At 37.9% G+C, this 21,078-nt stretch overlaps 1 protein-coding gene across 1 annotated transcript in view; it reads left to right on the plus strand.

The window, feature by feature from the left end:
- RC3H1 (ring finger and CCCH-type domains 1) overlaps positions 1–21,078 on the plus strand; it is a 93,459-nt gene that overhangs the window by 46,578 nt on the left and 25,803 nt on the right. The window contains exons 7-13 of the mRNA XM_017529911.2: positions 1,289–1,421; positions 5,676–5,794; positions 7,961–8,073; positions 13,701–13,982; positions 14,636–14,850; positions 17,054–17,424; positions 17,887–18,054. Of these exons, the coding sequence (XP_017385400.1) occupies positions 1,289–1,421; positions 5,676–5,794; positions 7,961–8,073; positions 13,701–13,982; positions 14,636–14,850; positions 17,054–17,424; positions 17,887–18,054 (1,401 nt within the window). The remainder of the gene's footprint in view (positions 1–1,288; positions 1,422–5,675; positions 5,795–7,960; positions 8,074–13,700; positions 13,983–14,635; positions 14,851–17,053; positions 17,425–17,886; positions 18,055–21,078) is intronic.

Below are 21,078 nucleotides of genomic sequence, written 5' to 3' on the forward strand. Positions count from 1 at the left end.
AGATAGAATTCCTTGAATGGGCAATACAGATGTCAAAAGAGAATTGGGAAATGTGTTTTTTAAATGCTTGGTGTAGGATGGGCACAGTGGCTCATGCCTGTAATCCCAGCACTTCGGGAGGCCAAGGTGGCAGGATTGCTTGAGGCCAGGAGTTCAAGCATGGCCTGGGAAAGATTGGTGATAACCATTTCTACCAAAAAACCAAACCAAACAAAAAAAATAGCCAGGTATGGTGGCTGGTGCCAGTAGTCCCAGAGGCTGTGGTAAGAGAATCCCTTGAACTCAGGAGTTTGAGGGTACAGTGAGCTATCTTAGCACCTGGGCAACAGAGTGAGACCCTATCTCTTTAGGGAAAAAAAAAAAGATGGTACATAATTTTCAGTTACAATGTAGGTTGTTTGTTCTGTCCTATAAGTCTTCCCTGGATACCTTTAACTAGACTTTACCTGCAACTCTTAGGTTTGGATAAGACCTTGTATCTGAAGTTTTGCAACTGATTATAATTTACAGAAACCCTTAGTAATGATCTATTAAAGGAGTACCTTTCTACTTCTGAAGAGAAACTTGGCTTGCTTTTTATAAAGATTCTACAAGGTGTTAATCTTCCTGTCTGAACTGAACTGTATAACTAGGTGTATATCCTACAGTAATTTTCTTGCATCATGTGCAATGCCTTAAATTTAATATCCAGAGACCTTTGTACAACTGGTAAACTTTGTGTGATATTTTATAGAGCAATAAACTTTCTGTGATCATGAAAATGTTCTATGTGTGCACTGTCCAATATGGTGATCACTAGTCACACATAGCTTTTAAGCACTTTAAATGTGACTTGTTCAACCAATGAACTGAAATTTTTATTTTATTTAATTAACTTAAATTTAAATAGCCATGTGTTGCTAAGGTTACCGTATTGGATAATGCAAAAGAATTTATTAAGAATGATGAGAAAAAGCACTAATTCTAGTTAATTAATGGAGAGAGAAACATGAATTAACAATTCACAAAGATGACTCATTAAAATATCTAATTGATGGGAGGCTGAATTGAGAGAGGGCTCACATTTGAAGAATGTGACAGCAGAAGCAGTACAGTATACAATATGCCAGGCTGTGGATGCAGAGAAGTACAGAATTTACTTGGATAGCAAGTAATCTAGTCTGGCCAAAGTGTAGGGTGTATGGGAAGATGAAAATTAAATTTAATAAATCGCAAAAATGATTGTGAGATAAATTATCTTTAAACGATTATCTGGCCTTTGGGAAAGTAAACATTTATCTTTTTTAAGTTGCAGACACCAGCCTCTTTTGCACAGAGTGTTCAGGAACTAACAATTGCTCTCCAGCGGACTGGAGACCCAGCAAACTTGAACCGACTAAGACCCCATTTGGAGCTGTTAGCAAACATTGACCCTAGTCCAGGTAAACCCACAGGAAATTAATGGACTATCTTATATGTGCCTTTAGTGCTGCGCAATGATTCTTTAATTATCTTTTGTTATTCCTCTAGGGTTTCCCAAAGTAGTTACTCCAGATCTTTTTTACAGTATTTTAAATTTCCATTTTAAATCTTGTTCCACTTTATCTCAGGTTAGTTCACTTTATTTTTATTTTTTTAATTTAATTTAATTTAATTTTTTGAGACAGAATTTCACTCTTGTTGCCCAGGCTGGAGTGCAATGGCGCTATCTCAGCTCACCACAACCTCCGCCTCCCAGGTTCAAGTGATTCTCCTGCTTCAGTCTCCCAAATAGCTGGGATTACAGGGATGTGCCACCATGCCCAGCTAATTTTGTATTTATTTTTATTTTTATTTTTATTTTGGGGGTCTTGCATAGGAAGCTAATTTTGTATTTGTAGTAGAGGCAGGATTTCTCCATGTTAGTCAGGCTGGTCTCAAACTCCTGACTTCAGGTGATCCACCCACCTCAGCCCCCAAAAGTGCTGGGATTATAGGCATGAGCCACTGCGCCCAGCCTAATTCACTTTAATTATTTATTTAATGCTTTTTACATTGTTGCTCATTTCATCAGGACAGTAGATCTCTCTGGTCCCCTTTATGTTTCTTCTTTCTCCTATCACAAAATTGTGTTGTATTTTACCATTCTTACCTCTGCCAAATCTTGTTTTTCTCATTTTTTTTCTCCATTATATAACCTTAGTTGCATTTCCTTGATCCTGTTTTTGCCCTCTCCATGATCTTTTGTTCCTTGAAGTATCCTCTCTTGTATATCTTTACTTATTCAGGCTTTTTCTGCTCCTTCTTAACCTGAAAATATACCCAACTTTCATTTTTCACTTTATACTTAAATCTAAGATATCTTAGCTTTTCTGTGTTTATGCCTACTACTGATAAGAAGCTATCTTAATATTCGCTAGTAGATTCCCAGTTTCTGAGTCCAAAAGCTTTTTCTTAGTCTTTAAATCACTCTCATTTGTTTTCAGCATTTGATAATGTTGTTGAGCACTTTTTTGATAACTTTCTGTGATCTCATAGTTCTCTTCTGACCTGAATGCTACTTCTGTGTTATTTGTACCAGGCTTTGCCCTCTTCCCCGCTAAAAAGTAGCCAGGTTATGCTCTTAGAATTTTGCCTTCTTTGTGTCCTCTGATGGTGGTTATTCATTCTTAGTATCAGATATTACCTTTGCATTGAATACAGCCTGCTAAATATCTCTATCACTGTTATCTCTGTATCACTCCAGATACATCTCCCAATGCTTACTGAGATTCTTTGAGTGCTTCGAAGCAAGCTCATCATTAATTGATACCTGCTCTTCCTCTAATGTTTCCTGTCTCTGATAATGACCTCATTATCTGAGTATGCAAGTTTAAAACCTAATTTTGTCTTGCCTCATCTTTTCCTTTCACTTGCTCTACATACCGTTTCATATAATAGGATTTATCTATTCTTCTTTCACAATGTCCCTATATGCCATGCTTATAATTACTTCCTCTGAGAGCCTCATTCCCTTTCCCTGAAACTGAATGTCTTCCAAGTTCCTCTATGAGTTCCTGCAATCCAGTCTACTTACTGCTGTAAAATAAATCACATTCCTGATCTTGCTTCCACACTCGTAAATTTTCAGTGTTTATAGAATTGCTTATAGAATAAGGTTTGACACCCTTCACTATGCATTCAGAGCCCTCTTAGTTTTTTATTAGCCTGCTTTTATAGATTTGCTCCCAAAATTGCTTCATAAACCAGATCAATGTTACTTGAATATATAGTGATTTTTTTTCCCTCGACTGCTGTGCTTCGATCATCCTGAGCAGTCAAAAGAGTACTTCCACAAGCTCCTAATCCGTTTTTGACCCCATTTCTCATCCACCTCCTACTTCATTTCTTTATATGGCACGCTCTTGAACTCAGCTCCAGTCAGACATTTATCTCCACTGCTCTATGCAAACTTATTTCATCAAGGTCATAAATTACTTCCATGTAGCTAATTCCAAAGGTCAGTTCTCAGTTCTTAATGTACTTGATTTGGCAGCATTTAACATTGTTCTTTTTCTGAGACAGAGTTTTACTCTGTCCCCCAGGCTGGAGTCCAGTGGCACGATCTCAGCTCACTGTGACCTCTGCTTCCCAGCTTCAAGTAATTCTTGTCCTGAGTAGCTAGGATTACTGGCATGTACTACCATGCCCAGCTAATTTTTGTATTTTTAGTAGAAATGGGGTTTCACCAAGTTGGCCAGGCTGGTCTTGAACTCCTGACCTCAGGTTATCCGCCTGCCAAAGTGCTAGGATTACAAGTGTGAGCCACCGTGCCTGGCCAACATTGTTCTTCACTCTATCCTCCTTGAAATGCTTTTTTCTTGGTTTCTAGGCTACTAATTCCCTTCTTACTTTACTGGATACTCCTTGTCAGCATCCTCTGCTTTCTCCTCATCTCCATATCTTATCATCTTTGGAGTGTTCTCAGAGTTTAATCCTATACCGTTTCTGTTTTCTGTGTGTCCCTATTTCCTAGATAATCTTATCTGTCTCATATTTTCAAATATAATTTATGTGACTCACAAATTTACTGTATTTTATCAGTTCTGAGGTTTATAATTATTTCAGATCTTAGCATTTCTGAAATTGGAATGCATTTGTACAAAGACGTAATTAACAATCTTTTTTTTTCTTTCGTGGCACATAAAATATGTGTTACAATTGATAGGTTTTTGGAGTTTGAAATATATATCCAGCACATGCCTTTTTTCTGAATTTGTTCATAAAACTTTCTCAACATCCATCATCTCTACTTCAATATCTGATAAGCATTTCAAACTGAATCTATCCAGAAATGATCTCTTCCCTGTCATCCTGTTTGTGGCATCTCTATCCTTCCTGTTGCTTAGTCCAAAAACCTCAACTCTTCTTTTTTCTCATAATATATATCTGATCCATTAGCAAATTCTGTAGGCCTTACCTTTAAAATCCATCCAGAATCCATCTGCCTTCACTGCTACCATCCCCATCTCTCCGTGGATTATGGAATAGCCTCCTATTGTCTGTCTGATTTTACCAAGAGCCAGGGTAATCCTATCACCTCCCCTCATAAATTCTCCAGTGGCTCTCTAGCACTCAGAGTAAAAGCCAAAATCTTTCCTGTGATGTACAGGGCCTCATGTGGTCTGGTCTTCCATTACCTCTCTCCAGCCTCATTTCCTACTCTGTTTTCATTTAATTCCCTCCTCTCTGGTTCCACCTCCACACAACATGCCAGTCACACTTCCCACATCAAGGACTTTGCACTTATTCTTCCCCCTAACTTGGATGTTTTTCCCCTAATATCTCCAGTAGGCACTCTTAAACCCTTCTTTCAGGTCTTTAATCGAATGTAACCTTCTCAAGGAGGACTTTTCTGGCCTTGCTCTAAAATTTTACATGTTGGCCCCACTTCTCTTCTTAGCTCTACTTTTTCAATTCATCATTATCTAAATACTACTCTGTATTTCACTTATTTGTCTTGGTTATTCTCTGGCTCTTCTCCTTGAATATAATGGGGATTTTTGTTTTAATTGCTATTGCTTCCCCAACCACTAAAACAATAACTCAGATTTAGTAAATGTTCCAAAAACTACTTTTTTGAATAGTTGTTCTCTTCACCTTTTTCCTTTTCAGATTCTATGTGTCCTTCAAAGCCCAGTTCAAATGCCATCACCTAGAATTCTTCCAGGGTGTCTGTACAGGAAGTTATCTCTACTTCTCTCTTTTTATTTCATTTTATATGTTCCTTTTAAAGAATATTTTATATTTAGCCTTACAGATAATTTTTTCTTTATGAAACGTAGTGCTGGCACTGAGCACATATCTACTAAATGAAGACATGTAGCAGAGTTGCTTTATATAATAGCTCCTCTATTAAACGTTTTAAGCTTTTTGTTTACCAAAACTTGATTTATATAAACCTTCAAAATAAACATGCAAATTGACTAACTACAGGTAGTCCTCAGTTTTGTTTGGTCCACACAGTGATGGTCTGAGCAATGTTCTAAATTGGTTAGATGCCAACATTTTAAAACTGGGAAATGATGGTTAGGTAGAATAAGCTGTCACCTAAAACGCTAAGGTGTAAAGCTTAACTTGGTTTCACTGAAATGTTATCCACTAACTCTTTTATTAATTTGATATTGGGAAAAATATTGAGTAACTTAGAGTTTAAAACATTATTATTGGTTGTATAGATGCTCCTCCTCCTACGTGGGAACAGCTGGAAAATGGGCTGGTTGCTGTGCGTACAGTGGTACATGGGCTGGTTGATTATATCCAGAACCACAGCAAAAAAGGAGCAGATCAGCAGCAGGTAAGGAAACTGTTTAAAACTTAGAGTTAACCTACCATGAGTGTGCCTTAAAATTATAGGTAAACCGCTGTGGGTATACCTACAGATACAAAGCCAGAAAGAGGACATGAATATTTTGAGACTCTGACTGTAGAAACTATAAATTACCTTGGCATGGTTAACAGTTTACTGCATTGGCCTGGTGATTTTATCTGATAATATTGACATTAAATAATCCTTATTGATCTGATGTTGTGCTAGAGTCAGTCTTCACATTGGATATGGCAACATTTGATGGAGAAAATAGATTGAGTGCTGAAGTTTGTTCCATTTATGTAAGATTATTATTCTCATTAGTTTGTTTTACATTTTGGTTTGACGATGTGTCACTTTTTAGTGCTGATACTGTATCTTTCCAATACTATTCAAGTTTCTATAGATATTCTTATATTAATACCTTAAGATTTTTTTCATTCATAATGTCTCTTATGCCAGTGGGCCAAAGTTTCCTCAAAGTTTTTAAATGAAATACAGCAGTAGAATATAATAACATAGCTGGAGTTTTACATTTTATTCCCAGTAATTTTATTTTGCCCTTAGGATTTATATTAGGATTATTAGATCTTTTTTTTGCAGTAGTAAGCCTGTGAACTTAAAACTCTTAATTTACCTGTCTCAGGTAAATAGTAATAGATTTTTCAGTATTCCTTTTTGCTTGAGGAAAGAATTATAAAGTGTCCTGCTAAGTAGAGTAATCTGGGTATGATTTTCCTAACCTATCTAAACACAGGTCAGAGCTTTATGATTAGGCATAAAAGAAAGGAGAACCCAGAATTTTTTTTTTTTTTTTTTTTTGAGACGAAGTTTCACTCTTGTTACCCAGGCTGGAGTGCAATGGCGGGATCTCGGCTCACCGCAACCTCCGCCTCCTGGGTTCAGGCAATTCTCCTGCCTCAGCTTCCTGAGTAGCTGAGATTACAGGCACGCGCCACCATGCCCAGCTAATGTTTTGTATTTTTAGTAGAGACGGGGTTTCAGCATGTTGACCAGGATGGTCTCGATCTCTTGACCTTGTGATCCACCCGCCTCGGCCTCCCAAAGTGCTGGGATTACAGGCTTGAGCCACCGCGCCCGGCCAAGAACCCAGAATTTTTAACTCTCTGTTTCAGTAGACATCTTGAAGAAAATAACAAAAGTAACAAGACTAACCTTTAAAGTTTGCCATATGGTGATAAAACAAACTAAATTTTGTCCAGTTTAGTGTTGTGTCTCATATTTCATTAACTTTCAATTCCATCCTCTTGCCTTATCCTCGAGTTGTAAATAGTAAGTCTTATTTGTACTTTTGGAGATATTTTAAGTCCTTGGTATATTATTCAAGACTTAGTTACAGAATATTTGGTTACAGAGTATTATTTGATAATAGGGCCTTTTGTAGTTTTTGTGGTGTGTTGTAAGGAGACATACATATAGCTATATTGAACATTGTATTGTGGAGGATAATTTATATCTTTGAAAGTCTTAAACTACAGTGGTTTGTTTTTTTCATTATAAAATGTGGAAATGGGCCAGGCGTGGTGGCTCATGCCTGTCATCCCAGCACTTTGGGAGGCCGAGGTAGGTGGATCACTTGAGGCCAGGAATTCAAGACCAGCCTGGCCAACATGGTAAAACCATATCTCTACTAAAAAACAAAAATCAGCTGGGCAGAGTGGTGGACACCTGTAATCCCAGCTACTCGGGAGGCTGAGGCAGGAGAATTGCTTGAGCCTGGGAGGCGGAGGTTGCAATGAACCAAAATCACACCACTGCACTCCAGCCTGAGCAACTCAGTCCCAAAAAAAAAAAAAAAAATGTGGAAATGAGATCATAGTGCCCTCATGAGATTTTTTTTCCGTATAAAACAAAGAATGCCCATGAGATGTATTCAAGAATTTACATAATGCTACTTAAACGTTTGAGAATTAATATCAACATATCAGAAAAACTAGGACTACCTTCTTTGTTTTTGCTTTATATATATTTGAACTCTCTGAGGCTTTAGCCTTTCCAGCACTTTGGCTCTTAGTTATCTAAATAAGCGTGTGAATTACTTCTTTAAATTCTCAAGATCTTAAAATGACAACACAAAATTTATGTTTTTTGTGAGGGGTTATTACATATCTAATGTTTTGATTTTGGTTTTAGCCTCCACAGCATAGCAAATACAAAACATACATGTGTCGAGATATGAAGCAGAGAGGAGGATGCCCTCGTGGGGCCAGCTGTACGTTTGCACACTCACAGGAGGAACTGGAAAAGTAAGTGTGAAAGTCAGGAGACTTCGGAATAAGATCTAAGTAGAATAATTTGCTGACATAGAGAAATACAGAAAGAGCAGGTGTTTTATCTTCAACAAATGAGAAAGTTTTAGTATGTAACACAGCTTGAGCATTCCTCTTCTGAAATTCTGAAATGCTCCAAAATCCAAAAGTGCTTGAAAGCTGACTTGAGACCACAAGTCGAAATTTCCACACCTGACTTTGTGACAGATAGCAGTCAAAACTTCATGAACAAAATTATTTAAAATAGTGTATAAAATTACTTTCAGACTATGTGTAAAAGATATATATGATACATAAATAAATTTCCTGTTATATATTTGGGTCCTATCCCCAAGACATCTCCTTATGCATATGCAAATATCCCAAAATCCAAGAAAAATACAAAATTTGAAATACTTGTGGCCTCAAACTCCTCGGCTCAAGGGAGCCTCCTGCCTTGGCCTCCTAAAGTGCTAGGATTACAGGCAGAAGCCACCACACCCACATACAAACTCTTAATTTGTTTATAAATCCGATGTAACATTGCCATTAAGTTTAACAAAGATAACACAATTAAAGAAAACTGCAAATCTATTGCACATATTAATATTAAAAATCTCAAAAATTTAAATATAATTCAATAATACATTAAAATAGATGCCATGTCTATGAGTGTAACACCCTGCATGCACCTGAGCTCATCTGATCTTGGAAGCTAAGCATGGTCAGGCTCAGTTAGTACTTGGATGGGAGACTACCTGGGAATATTGGGTGCTGTAGGTTTTGTTTTTTGTTTTTTTTTAGTATGAATAATATAATTTTTGAAAAAGAAGACAGTGGATGCCGTGACTCAGTGTAAAAGTGGTACAACATAATGATCATAACTTAGAAAAATACCATGATTGGGCCAGGTGTGGTGGCTTATGCCTGTAATCCCAGCACTTTGGGAGGCTGAGGCGGGTGGATCACCTCAGGTCAGGTGTTGGAAACCAGCCTGACCAACATGAAGAAACCCTGTCCCTACTAAAGATACAAAATTAGCTGGGCATGATGGCGCATGCTTGTAGTCCCAGCTACTAGGGAGGCTGAGGCAGGAGAATCACTTGAACCCAGGAGGCGGAGGTTGCAGCAAGCCAAGATCGTGTCATTGCACTCCATCCTTGGCAACAAGAGCGAAACGCTGTCTCAAGAAAGAAAAAAAAAGAAAATAACATGATCATATCCAAAAAATGACAAAGGAATTGAATGTCAATTAAAAATTAAAATTACGTAATACAACAGAAATATACTTTCTCAACATGGTAATAAATCATGTTGTAAATCAAAAGCCAATATAATAGTATGACATACAGAGGGCTGATATCCTAACATAAAATGAGCTCTTAGCAAAAAAATTTTTTTTTTTTTTTTTTGAGACGGAGTTTCACTCTTGTTACCCAGGCTGGAGTGCAATGGCGCGATCTTGGCTCACCGCAACCTCCACCTCCTGGGTTGAGGCAATTCTCCTGCCTCAGCCTCCCGAGTAACTGGGACTACAGGCATGCGCCACCATGCCCAGCTGATTTTTTGTATTTTTAGTAGAGACGGGGTTTCACCATGTTGACCAGGATGGTCTCGATCTGTTGACCTCGTGATCCACCCACCTCGGCCTCCCAAAGTGCTGGGATTACAGGCTTGAGCCACCGCGCCTGGCCATAGCAAAATATTTAATTCAGTCTCATTGAAGTCAAGGATAAGGCAAAATTTTCTGCTAGTAATTAGTAGTAAAATTTTCTATTATTTAACATTATGGAAATAGTAGCTAATGTATGTAAGAGAGAATCAAATAGTTATAAAATTATTGGGAAAAACTTTAGTACAAGAAACAAAAGAAATGAGAATTTAGTAAGAGCAAATTTTAAAAATCACAAAAATGAATTGCCCTCATGTAAACTAAAAAGAGACATAACCAATTTAAAAATAAGTTAAAATTAAAGATTTCTTCTGCTTTAGCAACAACACAAAAAGATAAATACCAAATAATAAATTTGTAAAGAATAATCAGGATGTGTATAAATTGAACCAATAAATTACCTAGGGGCATAAGAGAAATATTGAGTAAACATACTGTGTTCTTGCATAAGGTTTGATGCTATAAAAATTTTATATTCCTGGCCAGGCGCGGTGGCTCAAGCCTGTAATCCCAGCACTTTGGGAGGCTGAGGCGGGTGGATCACGAGGTCAAGAGATCAAGACCGTCCTGGTCAACATGGTGAAACCGCGTCTGTACTAAAAATACAAAAAATTAGCTGGGCATGGTGGCGTGTGCCTGTAATCCCAGCTACTCAGGAGGCTGAGACAGGAGAATTGCCTGAACCCAGGAGGCGGAGGTTGCGGTGAGCCGAGATCGCGCCATTGCACTCCAGCCTGGGTAACAAGAGCGAAACTCCGTCTCAAAAAATAAATAAATAAAATTTTATATTCCTGTAAACAATACATTCCAAAAATCCTAATTTAAATCTCAACATGATCATGTTAAGGTCCTATCAGAAGTTCACTTGTAAAGAATATATAGGTACAAATAGCCAAGAACATTCTGAAAAAGAAGTCTTTGACAAGAACTAGACTAATAACTATTAACATTATGGACTGCAGTGAATAAAAGACTATAGTGTTTTGCATAGGAATAGATAGATGAATGAAATGCAGTAGAGAATCTAGGAGGAGCTTGAGATGCATATAGGAGCTTAACATATGTGCTAAAGATGGCATTTCACATCAGTGACCAAAAGAATGATAGAAAATAAGTGTCACCTATTTGAAAAATAGAGCTGGATTCTTACCTCAATCTTTATACTAAAAGGAACTCTAGATATATAAGAGATTTAAATATTTAGGAAAGCAAGAAACCACAGAGTAGTAAGAGAGGTTATGTTTGTTTGTTTTTAGTTGTTAAAAAAGGAAAGAAGGGGCCGGGCGCGGTGGCTCAAGCCTGTAATCCCAGCACTTTGGGAGGCCGAGGCGGGTGGATCACGAGGTCAAGAGATCGAGACCATCCTGGTCAACATGGTGAAACCCCGCCTCTACTAAAAATACAAAAAATTAGCTGGGCATGGTGGCGCGTGCCTGTAATCCCAGCTACTCAGGAGGCTGAGACAGGAGAATTGCCTGAACCCAGGAGGCGGAGGTTGCGGTGAGCCGAGATCGCGCCATTGCACTCCAGCCTGGGTAACAAGAGCGAAACTCCGTCTCAAAAAAAAAAAAAAAAAAATTTCTATCTAATTTGCATGTTCTTTGACCTCATTCTGCCTTCATTGGTTATTCACACAGGGTGCAAGAACATGTTCATAATTCTCTGTTACTTTTTTACTCATTTGTTTTTTTGAGACAGGGTTTCACTCTGTCACCCAGGCTGGAGTGCAGTGATGCGATCATGGCTCACTGAAGCCTTAACTTCTGGGCTGCAGTGATCCTCTCACCTCAGCCTCCCGAGTAGCTGAGACCACAGGTGCATACCACCACACCCCGCTAATTTTTGTATGTTTGATAGAGACAGAGTTTTGCCATGTTTCTCATTCTGGTCTTGAATTCCTAAGCTCAAGTGATCCACCCGCCTCAGCCTCCCAAAGTGCTGGGATTACAGGTGTGAGCCATTGCACCCAGCACATTATTTTAATAGCAAAAAAAGAAAAGAAAAAACCAGCCTGAAATGAACTGACATAAAGGAATTTCCAAGAGTATAAGTGGAGGAAAAAATTACTAAGCAGTAATATATGACTGTACTTTTGCAAACAATCATCTTATATGAATATAAAGCTAATGTATAAAAGAACAGTGTTCCATACTGATATACCAAACTCTAATTATCCCTGAAGGGTAGTTTTCTTCCCTACCGACCACCACCACCAAAAATTTGTCAGCTGTGGGAAATGTGGAAAAACAGTATTACTCTGATGGGGTTTTATTTTTATTTTTTTTAATTAATTAATTTATTTATTTTTTAATCATATATATATATATTTTGAGACAGAGTCTCGCTCTGTCACCTAGGCTGGAGTGTAGGTGGCGCGATCTTGGCTCACTGCAACCTCCGCCTCCTTGGTTCAGGCAAATCTTCTGTCTCAGCCTCTCGAGTAGCTGGGTCTGTAGGCACCCACTGCCACGCCTGGCTATTTTTTGTATTTTTAGTAGAGATGGGGTTTTACCATATTGGTCAGGCTGGTCTCAACTCCTGATCTCAGCGATCTGCCCACCTTGGCCTCCCAAAGTGCTGGGATTACAGATGTGAGCCCCCACACCCCGCTGGTGTTTTATTTGAAAATAAAAATGCATTAGCAGTTGTAATTGGACTTGCTTTCATTGTTGAGTAACAAAGATCCTAGACTCTTGGCTTATATTTTTTCCTTTGGTTAGATTTCAGAATTGATGTGCTTATTGTTTCACACATCTATTTAAACTTAGGAAATTATTCTGTATTGTTTCCATTAACCTACTTTTAAAAGAACTTTAATTTTGTATTGGCACACATAACATCAGCATCTCTGAAGCAGTTCTAATAAAAGTCACTATCCTTAATTGCCTAAATTAAATTTTTTTTTTTTTTAAGACAGGGTCTCACTGTGCTGCCCAGGCTGGAGTGCATTGGTGCAGTCTTGGCTCACCTTTGCCTCCTGGGCTCAAGTGATCCTCCCACCTCAGCCTCCCCAGTAGCTGGCACCACAGGCATGCACCACCACACCCGGATAAGTTTTTATATTTTTGGTAAAGGTAGGGTTTCACCATCTTGCTCAGGCTGGTCTCAAACTCCTGAGCTCAAATGATTTGCCTGCCTCAGCCTCCCAGAGTGCTGAGATTACTGGTGTGAGCCACCATGCCTAGCTGCTTAAATTTTTTAACAGAGTGAATGATAAATGTTTCACAGTGCATACTGGCTTTGTTTTTCTTTTATTCTTAATTTTTAACATTGGCTCATTGTACTACACCCAGGGCATTTGAGGGCGAGTTAAAGTAAAATATTTCAGAAACTGTCTTCTGAAGATTTTTCTACTAGCTTCTCCAATAACTTTTAGAAATGCAAGTGTCCACAGAAGTATATTATAGCAAAAATATTAATTGCATAATTTATAATGTTACAAATGTTATACTTTTTTTCTTGAGATATATTCTTACTTTGCCTCCAGGTTACAGTGCAGTGGAGTGACCTCAGCTCACTTCAACCTCTGCCTCCCGGTTCAAGCAATTCTCCTGCCTCGGCCTCCTGAGTGGCTGGGATAACAGACACACACCACCACACCCACCCAATTTGTGTATTTTTAGTAGAGGCGGGATTTCACCATGTTGGCCAGGATGGTCTCAATCTCTTGACCTCATGATCCTCCTGCCTCAACCTCCCCAAGTGCTGGGATTACAGGTGTGAGCCACTGCACTCGGCCTATGTTACACATTTTAGTGAGGAATTTTATACTTATTCAATATGTCTTGCCGCTTGAGATATTATGGAAAATACACACACTGAGTTCTCAGGTTGATAAGAGTTAATGTTTCAAGAGAGAATATTTCTATAAAATAATGTTCTTAAGTACATTTTAGTTCTTGGTTTTGCTTTTATATTTGCTTTTTGATATGTGCCTATGCTTTTTATATAGATTTCGCAAAATGAACAAGCGCCTGGTTCCGAGAAGACCCTTGAGTGCCTCTTTGGGTCAACTTAATGAGGTGGGCCTGCCTTCAGCAACTATCCTTCCAGATGAAGGTGCAGTGGATCTCCCTAACAGAAAACCGCCTGCTCTGCCAAATGGAATTGTATCAGCAGGGAATACAGTAACACAGCTTATTCCACGAGGGACAGACCCCAGCTATGATTCTAGTCTAAAACCAGGAAAAATAGATCATCTGAGCAGTAGTGCTCCTGGATCTCCTCCTGACCTGTACGTCCTTTTTCCTAACTCTTATTTCAAATTTTATTTTTTATAAAGTCAAAGGAAGAAAGAAAATAATTAATCTTTGGGATTTTTTTTTTAAACTTTTTTTTTTGGCCTTTATTTTGTTGCTTTTTACTTCTATTTTTCATGCTAGTGTGTTTTAAGAAAGAATTAGCACTAGATTAGGCTAGCTGTGGTGGCTCACACCTGTAATCCCAGCACTTTGGGAGGCCAAGGTGGATGAATCACTTGAGGCCAGGAGTTCGAGACCAGCCTGGCCAACATGGTGAAACCCATTTCTACTAAAAATACAAAAATTAGCCAGGCATGGTGGCATATGCCTGTAGTCCCAGCTACTCAGGAGGCTGAGGAATGAGAATTGCTTGAACCCAGGAGATGGAGGTTTTAGTGAGCTGAGATTGCATCATTGCACTCCATCTTGGGCGACAGAGCAAGAGTCTGTCTCAAAAAGGGGGGGAAAAAAAGAGAGAAATAATTAGCATAGGGGAAATAAGATAAAAATTTGCACATTTTGTAGAAGTGATGAGTATTATAATAAGCGAGTTTCCCAAACTGTGGCAATCATTTTTACTTGTAACAGTTTATGCACATGAGAATTTGAAAGACCTTAAACAAATTCCATAATCTTATTCCCTTAGGCTAGAATCTGTCCCTAAGAGTATTTCTGCCTTACCTGTGAATCCACATCCTATACCTCCAAGGGGGCCAACAGATCTGCCTCCAATGCCTGTCACCAAACCACTTCAGATGGTACCTCGAGGTTCGCAGTTATATCCAGCACAACAGACAGATGTTTATTATCAGGATCCTCGAGGAGCGGCTCCACCATTTGAACCAGCACCTTATCAGCAGGGTAACTATTTTTCATTTATATTGCTCACTTTTTTTAGGAGTTATGAGAACCGTTCAGATCAGAGTGATGTTTTACACAGCAGCCTCTTAAGTAAATAGATAAATGCATTTTTTAATACTTTGGAAAAAACTGAGATTTTATGATCTACTAAATATTATGAAATAAATGAAACAAAGCAATAAAAATCAAACTGCCTTATCTACTAAAAGCAGTTGCTTAATAAACATATTCATATATAATATTTATGGAAATAACAAGTCACACAAGTAGGCAATGGAAATTTGCTGAGTAGGGCAGTATATATTCTCCTGACTAAAATTTTCTTCAAGCATTAAAAAAATATATATATGTGTATATATATACACACACACACACACACACACTTTTTTTTTTTTTAACAGTCTTGCTCTGTCGCCCAGGCTGGAGTGCTGGCGTACAGTGGCCTGATCTCAGCTCACTACAGCCTTTGCTTCCTAGATTCCAGTGATTCTCCTGCGTCAGCCTCCTAGGTAGCTGGGATTACAGGTGCATGCCACCATGCCCAGCTAATTTTTGTACTTTTAGTAGAAACAGGGTTTCACCATGGTAGCCTGGCTGGTCTCAAACTTCTGGCCTTAGGTGATCTGCCTGCCTTGGCCTTCCAAAGTGCTGGGATTACAGGTGTGAGCCACCATGCCTGGCCAAGAATTAATGTTGTAGTGTTTGTAAATTAAACACCATAGTACATTTTCCTTCCTTTTAATTATTATTTTTCTGGACCCTGTAATATATATGAAAAAATGCAGCATACATACCTTTAGAGAGTTTACAGACTAGAATAAATAATGGTCAAGAATAGAAAACTATTTCTATGTGTGAGTAGTGTATGCATGTGTGTGGTTATGTATGTTTTAAAAATTAAGTGATCTGTTGTTGTGGTTAATATTAGCTTTGTAGAAATAGACTGAAAGACTCAAGGGAGATCATTGAGAACTTGAGGAATCAAAAAGACTTAGTGGAAGAAATGCCCCAAATAAAGCTATTTGGAATAGAAAGAAAAATTATGAATGCATTGGAAAGATGAGAGTTGAGTTAGGAGACTGTTAATCCTGGTGTGAGAATTGAGGAATTGGTGTGGTGGGAAAGGAGAAGAAGGGATTTAGAAAATAGAAAGATTTGAAAATTAGCCAGCTTCAATGATAATACCAGGTATGGAGAATGAAGGAAAGAAGATAAACTGTTTTACATACACAATTTATGTGTAAAATACTGAATGATTGTACGTCTTGGATCTCTCTGTCAGAAGCAGTATGATACTATAATTTTTAAAAGGAGAATAGATTAAAAGTGCCCTCTTTTCTTTTTCCAAGTCTGTCAGTTAATTTTGAATCATGTTGTCTTTACATTCATAAGAATAGTTTTTAATTGATATGGCAATACTAATTCATGCAAAATATGATGAAATGTGATTTGTGTCTTCCTTTTGACTATCCATTATAGGAAAAATGCAACCATTTTTATAGCCTGGTTTCACTTTTAGATGAATTATTTGAGCTATATTAAGCAGAAAGAGATTTAGTGCAGGAGTTAGGTGCCTGCCATATTGGTGGAGGCCCTAGAGAAGCAAACAACGCTCCAGAGCTAGCTGCTGGAGAACTTGTTACAATGAGGAAGCAGTAGAAATAGAAACTTTCTGTCCTCACTGCTTAATTCCAAGATCACATCATTTGAGGCAAAAGTCCGAAAATTGAGAAACTATTGCCACAACTGTTGTCTCAAGAACTCTAGAGCGAAGCAGTAACTAATCTGCACCAGCAAAATTGGCCTTTTGTGTCCTTATCTCTTCCCAGTTATTTCAGCTTCAAATTCAAAACTCATGCAAGTGGTTGATTTGTAGAACCTGACTTCAAGGATATCTGGGAAATGCAGTTTTTTGTTTTCAAGTGTCTTCATTGCATTAAGACACACCAGAAAGAGGGTCAAACAATGAGAGCCAATCTACTATTATAGATTTTAAGTAGGGTACTTTTTTCAATGACTTTTACAGGTAATTTTGCTTGTTATTTTTTTTTTAAAGTTAACCTGATTATATAAGCAGAGGGAAAACTTCTAAAGAAATTAGATTATCAATACTTTCGTGTTTCAGTATTTTAAAAGGTAAAGTCTTATGTAGAAAACTAGATTGGCTCATTAGTGCCTTTGATTCTTCTATTATGTTGTACAGGTATGTATTATACTCCACCACCACAATGTGTGTCCCGCTTTGTCAGACCTCCACCATCTGCTCCTGAACCTGCTCCTCCCTACTTGGATCATTATCCACCTTACCTCCAAGATCGTGTTGTAAACTCTCAGTATGGCACACAGCCACAGCAGTACCCACCTATATACCCATCTCACTATGATGGCCGTCAAGTGTACCCTGCTCAGTCGTACACGAGAGAAGAGATATTCCGAGAAAGCCCTATACCCATTGAGATTCCACCTGCAGCAGTACCATCCTATGTACCAGAATCCAGAGAAAGATACCAACAGATCGAGAGTTACTATCCAGTGGCTCCTCATCCACCTCGGATCAGAGCTTCGTACCTCAGAGTATGCTGCATTTTTTTTCTTATTACATAGACTTAATTTGATTATTGCTTGCAGTGATTCCTTTCTATGGAATGACAGTAACCCTTTGATAACTTCTTTTTTATAAGAGAGCTTCTTTTTTTATCTTTTCATAATTTGGGTATTTTTTTAACTTACTAATGAGAAAATTCTGCCTCCTTCCCCATAACTAACCATTCTAGTTTCTGAACTTCAGAAGGTTTAATTAACAATTCTAGATCTACTTGGAAATTATGACTAAATAAAAGAAACCTAAATTTAGCACTTTGGAAGATCTTGAGCATTTGGGGGGTTTGTTTTCCATTGTTCTATTAAGTCTTGGTATTTCCCAATGTTAAGAAGGGTTTACAAGTTGCTTCTTAACTTAAAATATATGCTGAATATTAAACGAATTAATCTGTCCTGAAATTCTCTTTCAATTTTAACTAATCTTTCTGTTTTTAGGAACCACCTTATAGCCGGCTTCCTCCTCCTCCCCAGCCTCATCCTAGTCTAGATGAACTACATCGCCGACGAAAGGAAATAATGGCCCAGCTAGAAGAAAGAAAGGTTATCTCTCCACCTCCTTTTGCACCGTCACCAACCTTGCCTCCTACCTTTCATCCAGAAGAAGTAAGCAAATCATTTTTAGTCTCATTTACTCATTTATCAGTGTGTTTGTGTGTGTGTCCAGTTTGGTTTTTTTCCTGTTTTCTTCTAAAAGGTTTATTATCATTTAGCTCTACAAACCATGTAGAACTGATTTTTGTTTGTATGTAATATAATGTATTAGGAGTCAAGATCCTTTTTTTTTTTTTTCCTATAAGGCATTGACCCAGCACAATTTAATTAAATCAGCATGCTTTCCCTGGTACCCTGATTTATCATAATCAGGTGTCCACATACATGTTCTGGACTCTATTCTTTTCCATCAGTCTGTTTCTATCCTTGAAACCAATGCCAATTTCTCTTTGTGTAGTTTTATCATAAGTCTCAATATGTTTATCATAAGTCTCAATATGTGGTGGTTGTATTTTCTTTTTTCTTTTTTGGAGACAGAGTCTCCCTCTGTGGCCCAGTTGGAGTGCAGTGGCGCAATCTCAGCCCTCTGCAACCTCCACCTCCCAGGTTCAAGCGATTCTCCTGCCTCAGCCTCCCAAGTAGCTGACTACAGGCACACACTGCCACACCCAGCTAATTTTTTGTATTTTAATAGAGATGGGGCTTCACCGTGTTACGCAGTCTGGTCTCCAGCTCCTGAGCGCAGGTCGGCCTCCCAAAGTGCTAGGATTATAGGTGTAAGCCACTGTGCCTGGCCTATAGTTTCTAGTATTGTTATCTTTCAAGAATCAGCATATTGATTTTCACAAAAACCTCTGCTCCAGTTTTGATTAGGATTACTTCAGATGTCTAAATCTGTGCTGTCCATTATGGTAGCCACTAGCCACATGTGGCTATTGAACATGTAATATGTGGCTAGTTCAAGTTTATATGTACTAGAGCCATAAAATATACACTGGATTCAAGGATTTAATACCAAAAATGTAGCATTCATTAATAAATAAAATTATTATTAAAATTGATTTCACTTGGATTCAAGGATTAATACCAAAAATGTAAAAATCATTAGTATTTTTGATATACTGGATTAAATAAAATTATGATTAAAATTAATTTTACCTGTTTTTGTTTTTAATGTGGCCACTAAAAATGTTTTTATTGAGGTTTTTTTTTTTGAGACAGAGTCTCACTCTGTCACCAGGTGTCAGGCGGAGTGCAGTGGTACAATCTTGGCTCACTGCAACCTCCGCTTCCTGGGTTCCAGCAGTTCTCCTGCCTCAGTCTCCTGAGTAGCTGGGACTACAGGCACACGCCGCCACGCCCAGCTAACTTTTGTATTTTTAGTAGAGATGGGGTTTCACCATGTTGGCCAGGATGGTTGTTCTCTTGACCTTGTGATCTGCCCGCCTCGGCCTCCCAAAGTGCTGGGATTACAGGCATGAGCCACCATGCCCAGCCACTAAAAATGTTTTAATTGTACATGTGGATCTCGTTATATTTCTATTAGACGGTGTTGCTTTATTTTTATTTATTTATTTTTTGGGGGACGGAGTTTCATTCTGTTGCCCAGGCTGGAGTGCAGTGGCATGATTTTGGCTTACTGCAACCTCTGCCTCCCAGGTTCAAGGAATTCTCATGTCCCAGCCTTCTGAGGAGCTCAGACTACAGGTGCACACCACCACCCACTCCTGGCTGATTTTTTTTTTTTTTTTTTTTTTTTTTTTTTTTTTTTTTTTTTTTTTTTTTTTTTTTTTTTTTGAGTTGGAGTCTTATTCTGTTGCCCATACCTGAGTGCAGTGGCACAATCTCAGCTCACTGCAGCCTCCACCTCCTGGGTTCAAGTGATTCTCCTGCCTCAGCCTCCCGAGCAACTGAGGTTACAGGCGCATGCCACCATGCCCAGCCATAATTTTTGTATTTTTAGTAGAGATAGCATTTCACCATATTAGTCAGGCTGGCCTCAAACTGCTGACCTCAGGTTATCCACCTACCTCAGCTTCCCAGAGTACTGGGGATTACAGGCGTGAGCCACCATGCTCAGCCTTGACAGTTTTGCTTTAGATCGATAGGGTGAGAGGTAACATCTTTCTAATATCAAGTCTCTATGAACATGATATACCCCCTTCATTTATTTGGATTTTCTTTATACTTCACACTTCAGTATCTTGCGTATCTTAACGTTAAATTTATTCCTAGATAACCAATGTTTTTTGAAATTATTTTAAATAGAATTCTTTTGGAAATTTTCATTTTCTATGTTATTAATATAGAGAAATTAAATAGATTTTGATGTATTGACCTTTTTGTTCAGCTGTCTTGCTGAATTTCTCTATTCTAATACTTGTGAGTAGATGCTTTTGAATTTTCTGTGCACATAATTATGTCCTCTGAATAATAATCTTTTTTTCCTCTTTTTAATCCTTTTGTCTTGTCTTTGTCTTATTATTTTGAACTCTGGCATAATGCTAAATAGAAATGATGATAACACATATTCTTGACTAGTTCCTAATATTTGAGTAAATGGAGCTTTTAATAATAATTTGCCACTATGAAGTTGGCTGTAGGCTTGCTGGTAGAAAATCTTTGTCATATTTGTGAAGCTTTTTTCTAATCCTAGTTTCAGAATTGTTTTAAATAAGTAAGACATATCATTTAATTCAGTAATGAGGAAACCAGCCAGAAAAGTTGTTTTAATGAATAGGAAAGACAGGTAAATATAGATAGTGAAAATCGGAAAAAAACAGTCAAATAAGGTTGCTTAAAAATAATGGTTAATGTTTCTGAGGAGAAATTCATGAAATAAAATAATAATAATAATAATGGCTAATGTTCCAGTTCTGTTTTTTTAAAAATAAACCATAATTTGGGGAGTCAGCTTCTTTGTATTTCTGCACGACAGTGCTAATAGTTATAGTGAATAAGTGTTATCTTATTATCTTATTGTCTGTATGGTCTATAGTGATCATTCGTTTTTCTATTTCTGATACTGGTAATATTTTTTTGTCAGTCTTGCTAGGGATTTACCCATTTTATTCATCTTTTTTTTTTTTGAGACAGAGTTTCACTCTTGTTACCCAGGCTGGAGTGCAATGGCGC

This window comes from Cebus imitator, unplaced genomic scaffold, assembly GCF_001604975.1.
Source record: "Cebus imitator isolate Cc_AM_T3 unplaced genomic scaffold, Cebus_imitator-1.0 Scaffold62, whole genome shotgun sequence".
In the NCBI taxonomy this organism is placed as follows: Eukaryota; Metazoa; Chordata; class Mammalia; order Primates; family Cebidae; genus Cebus; species Cebus imitator.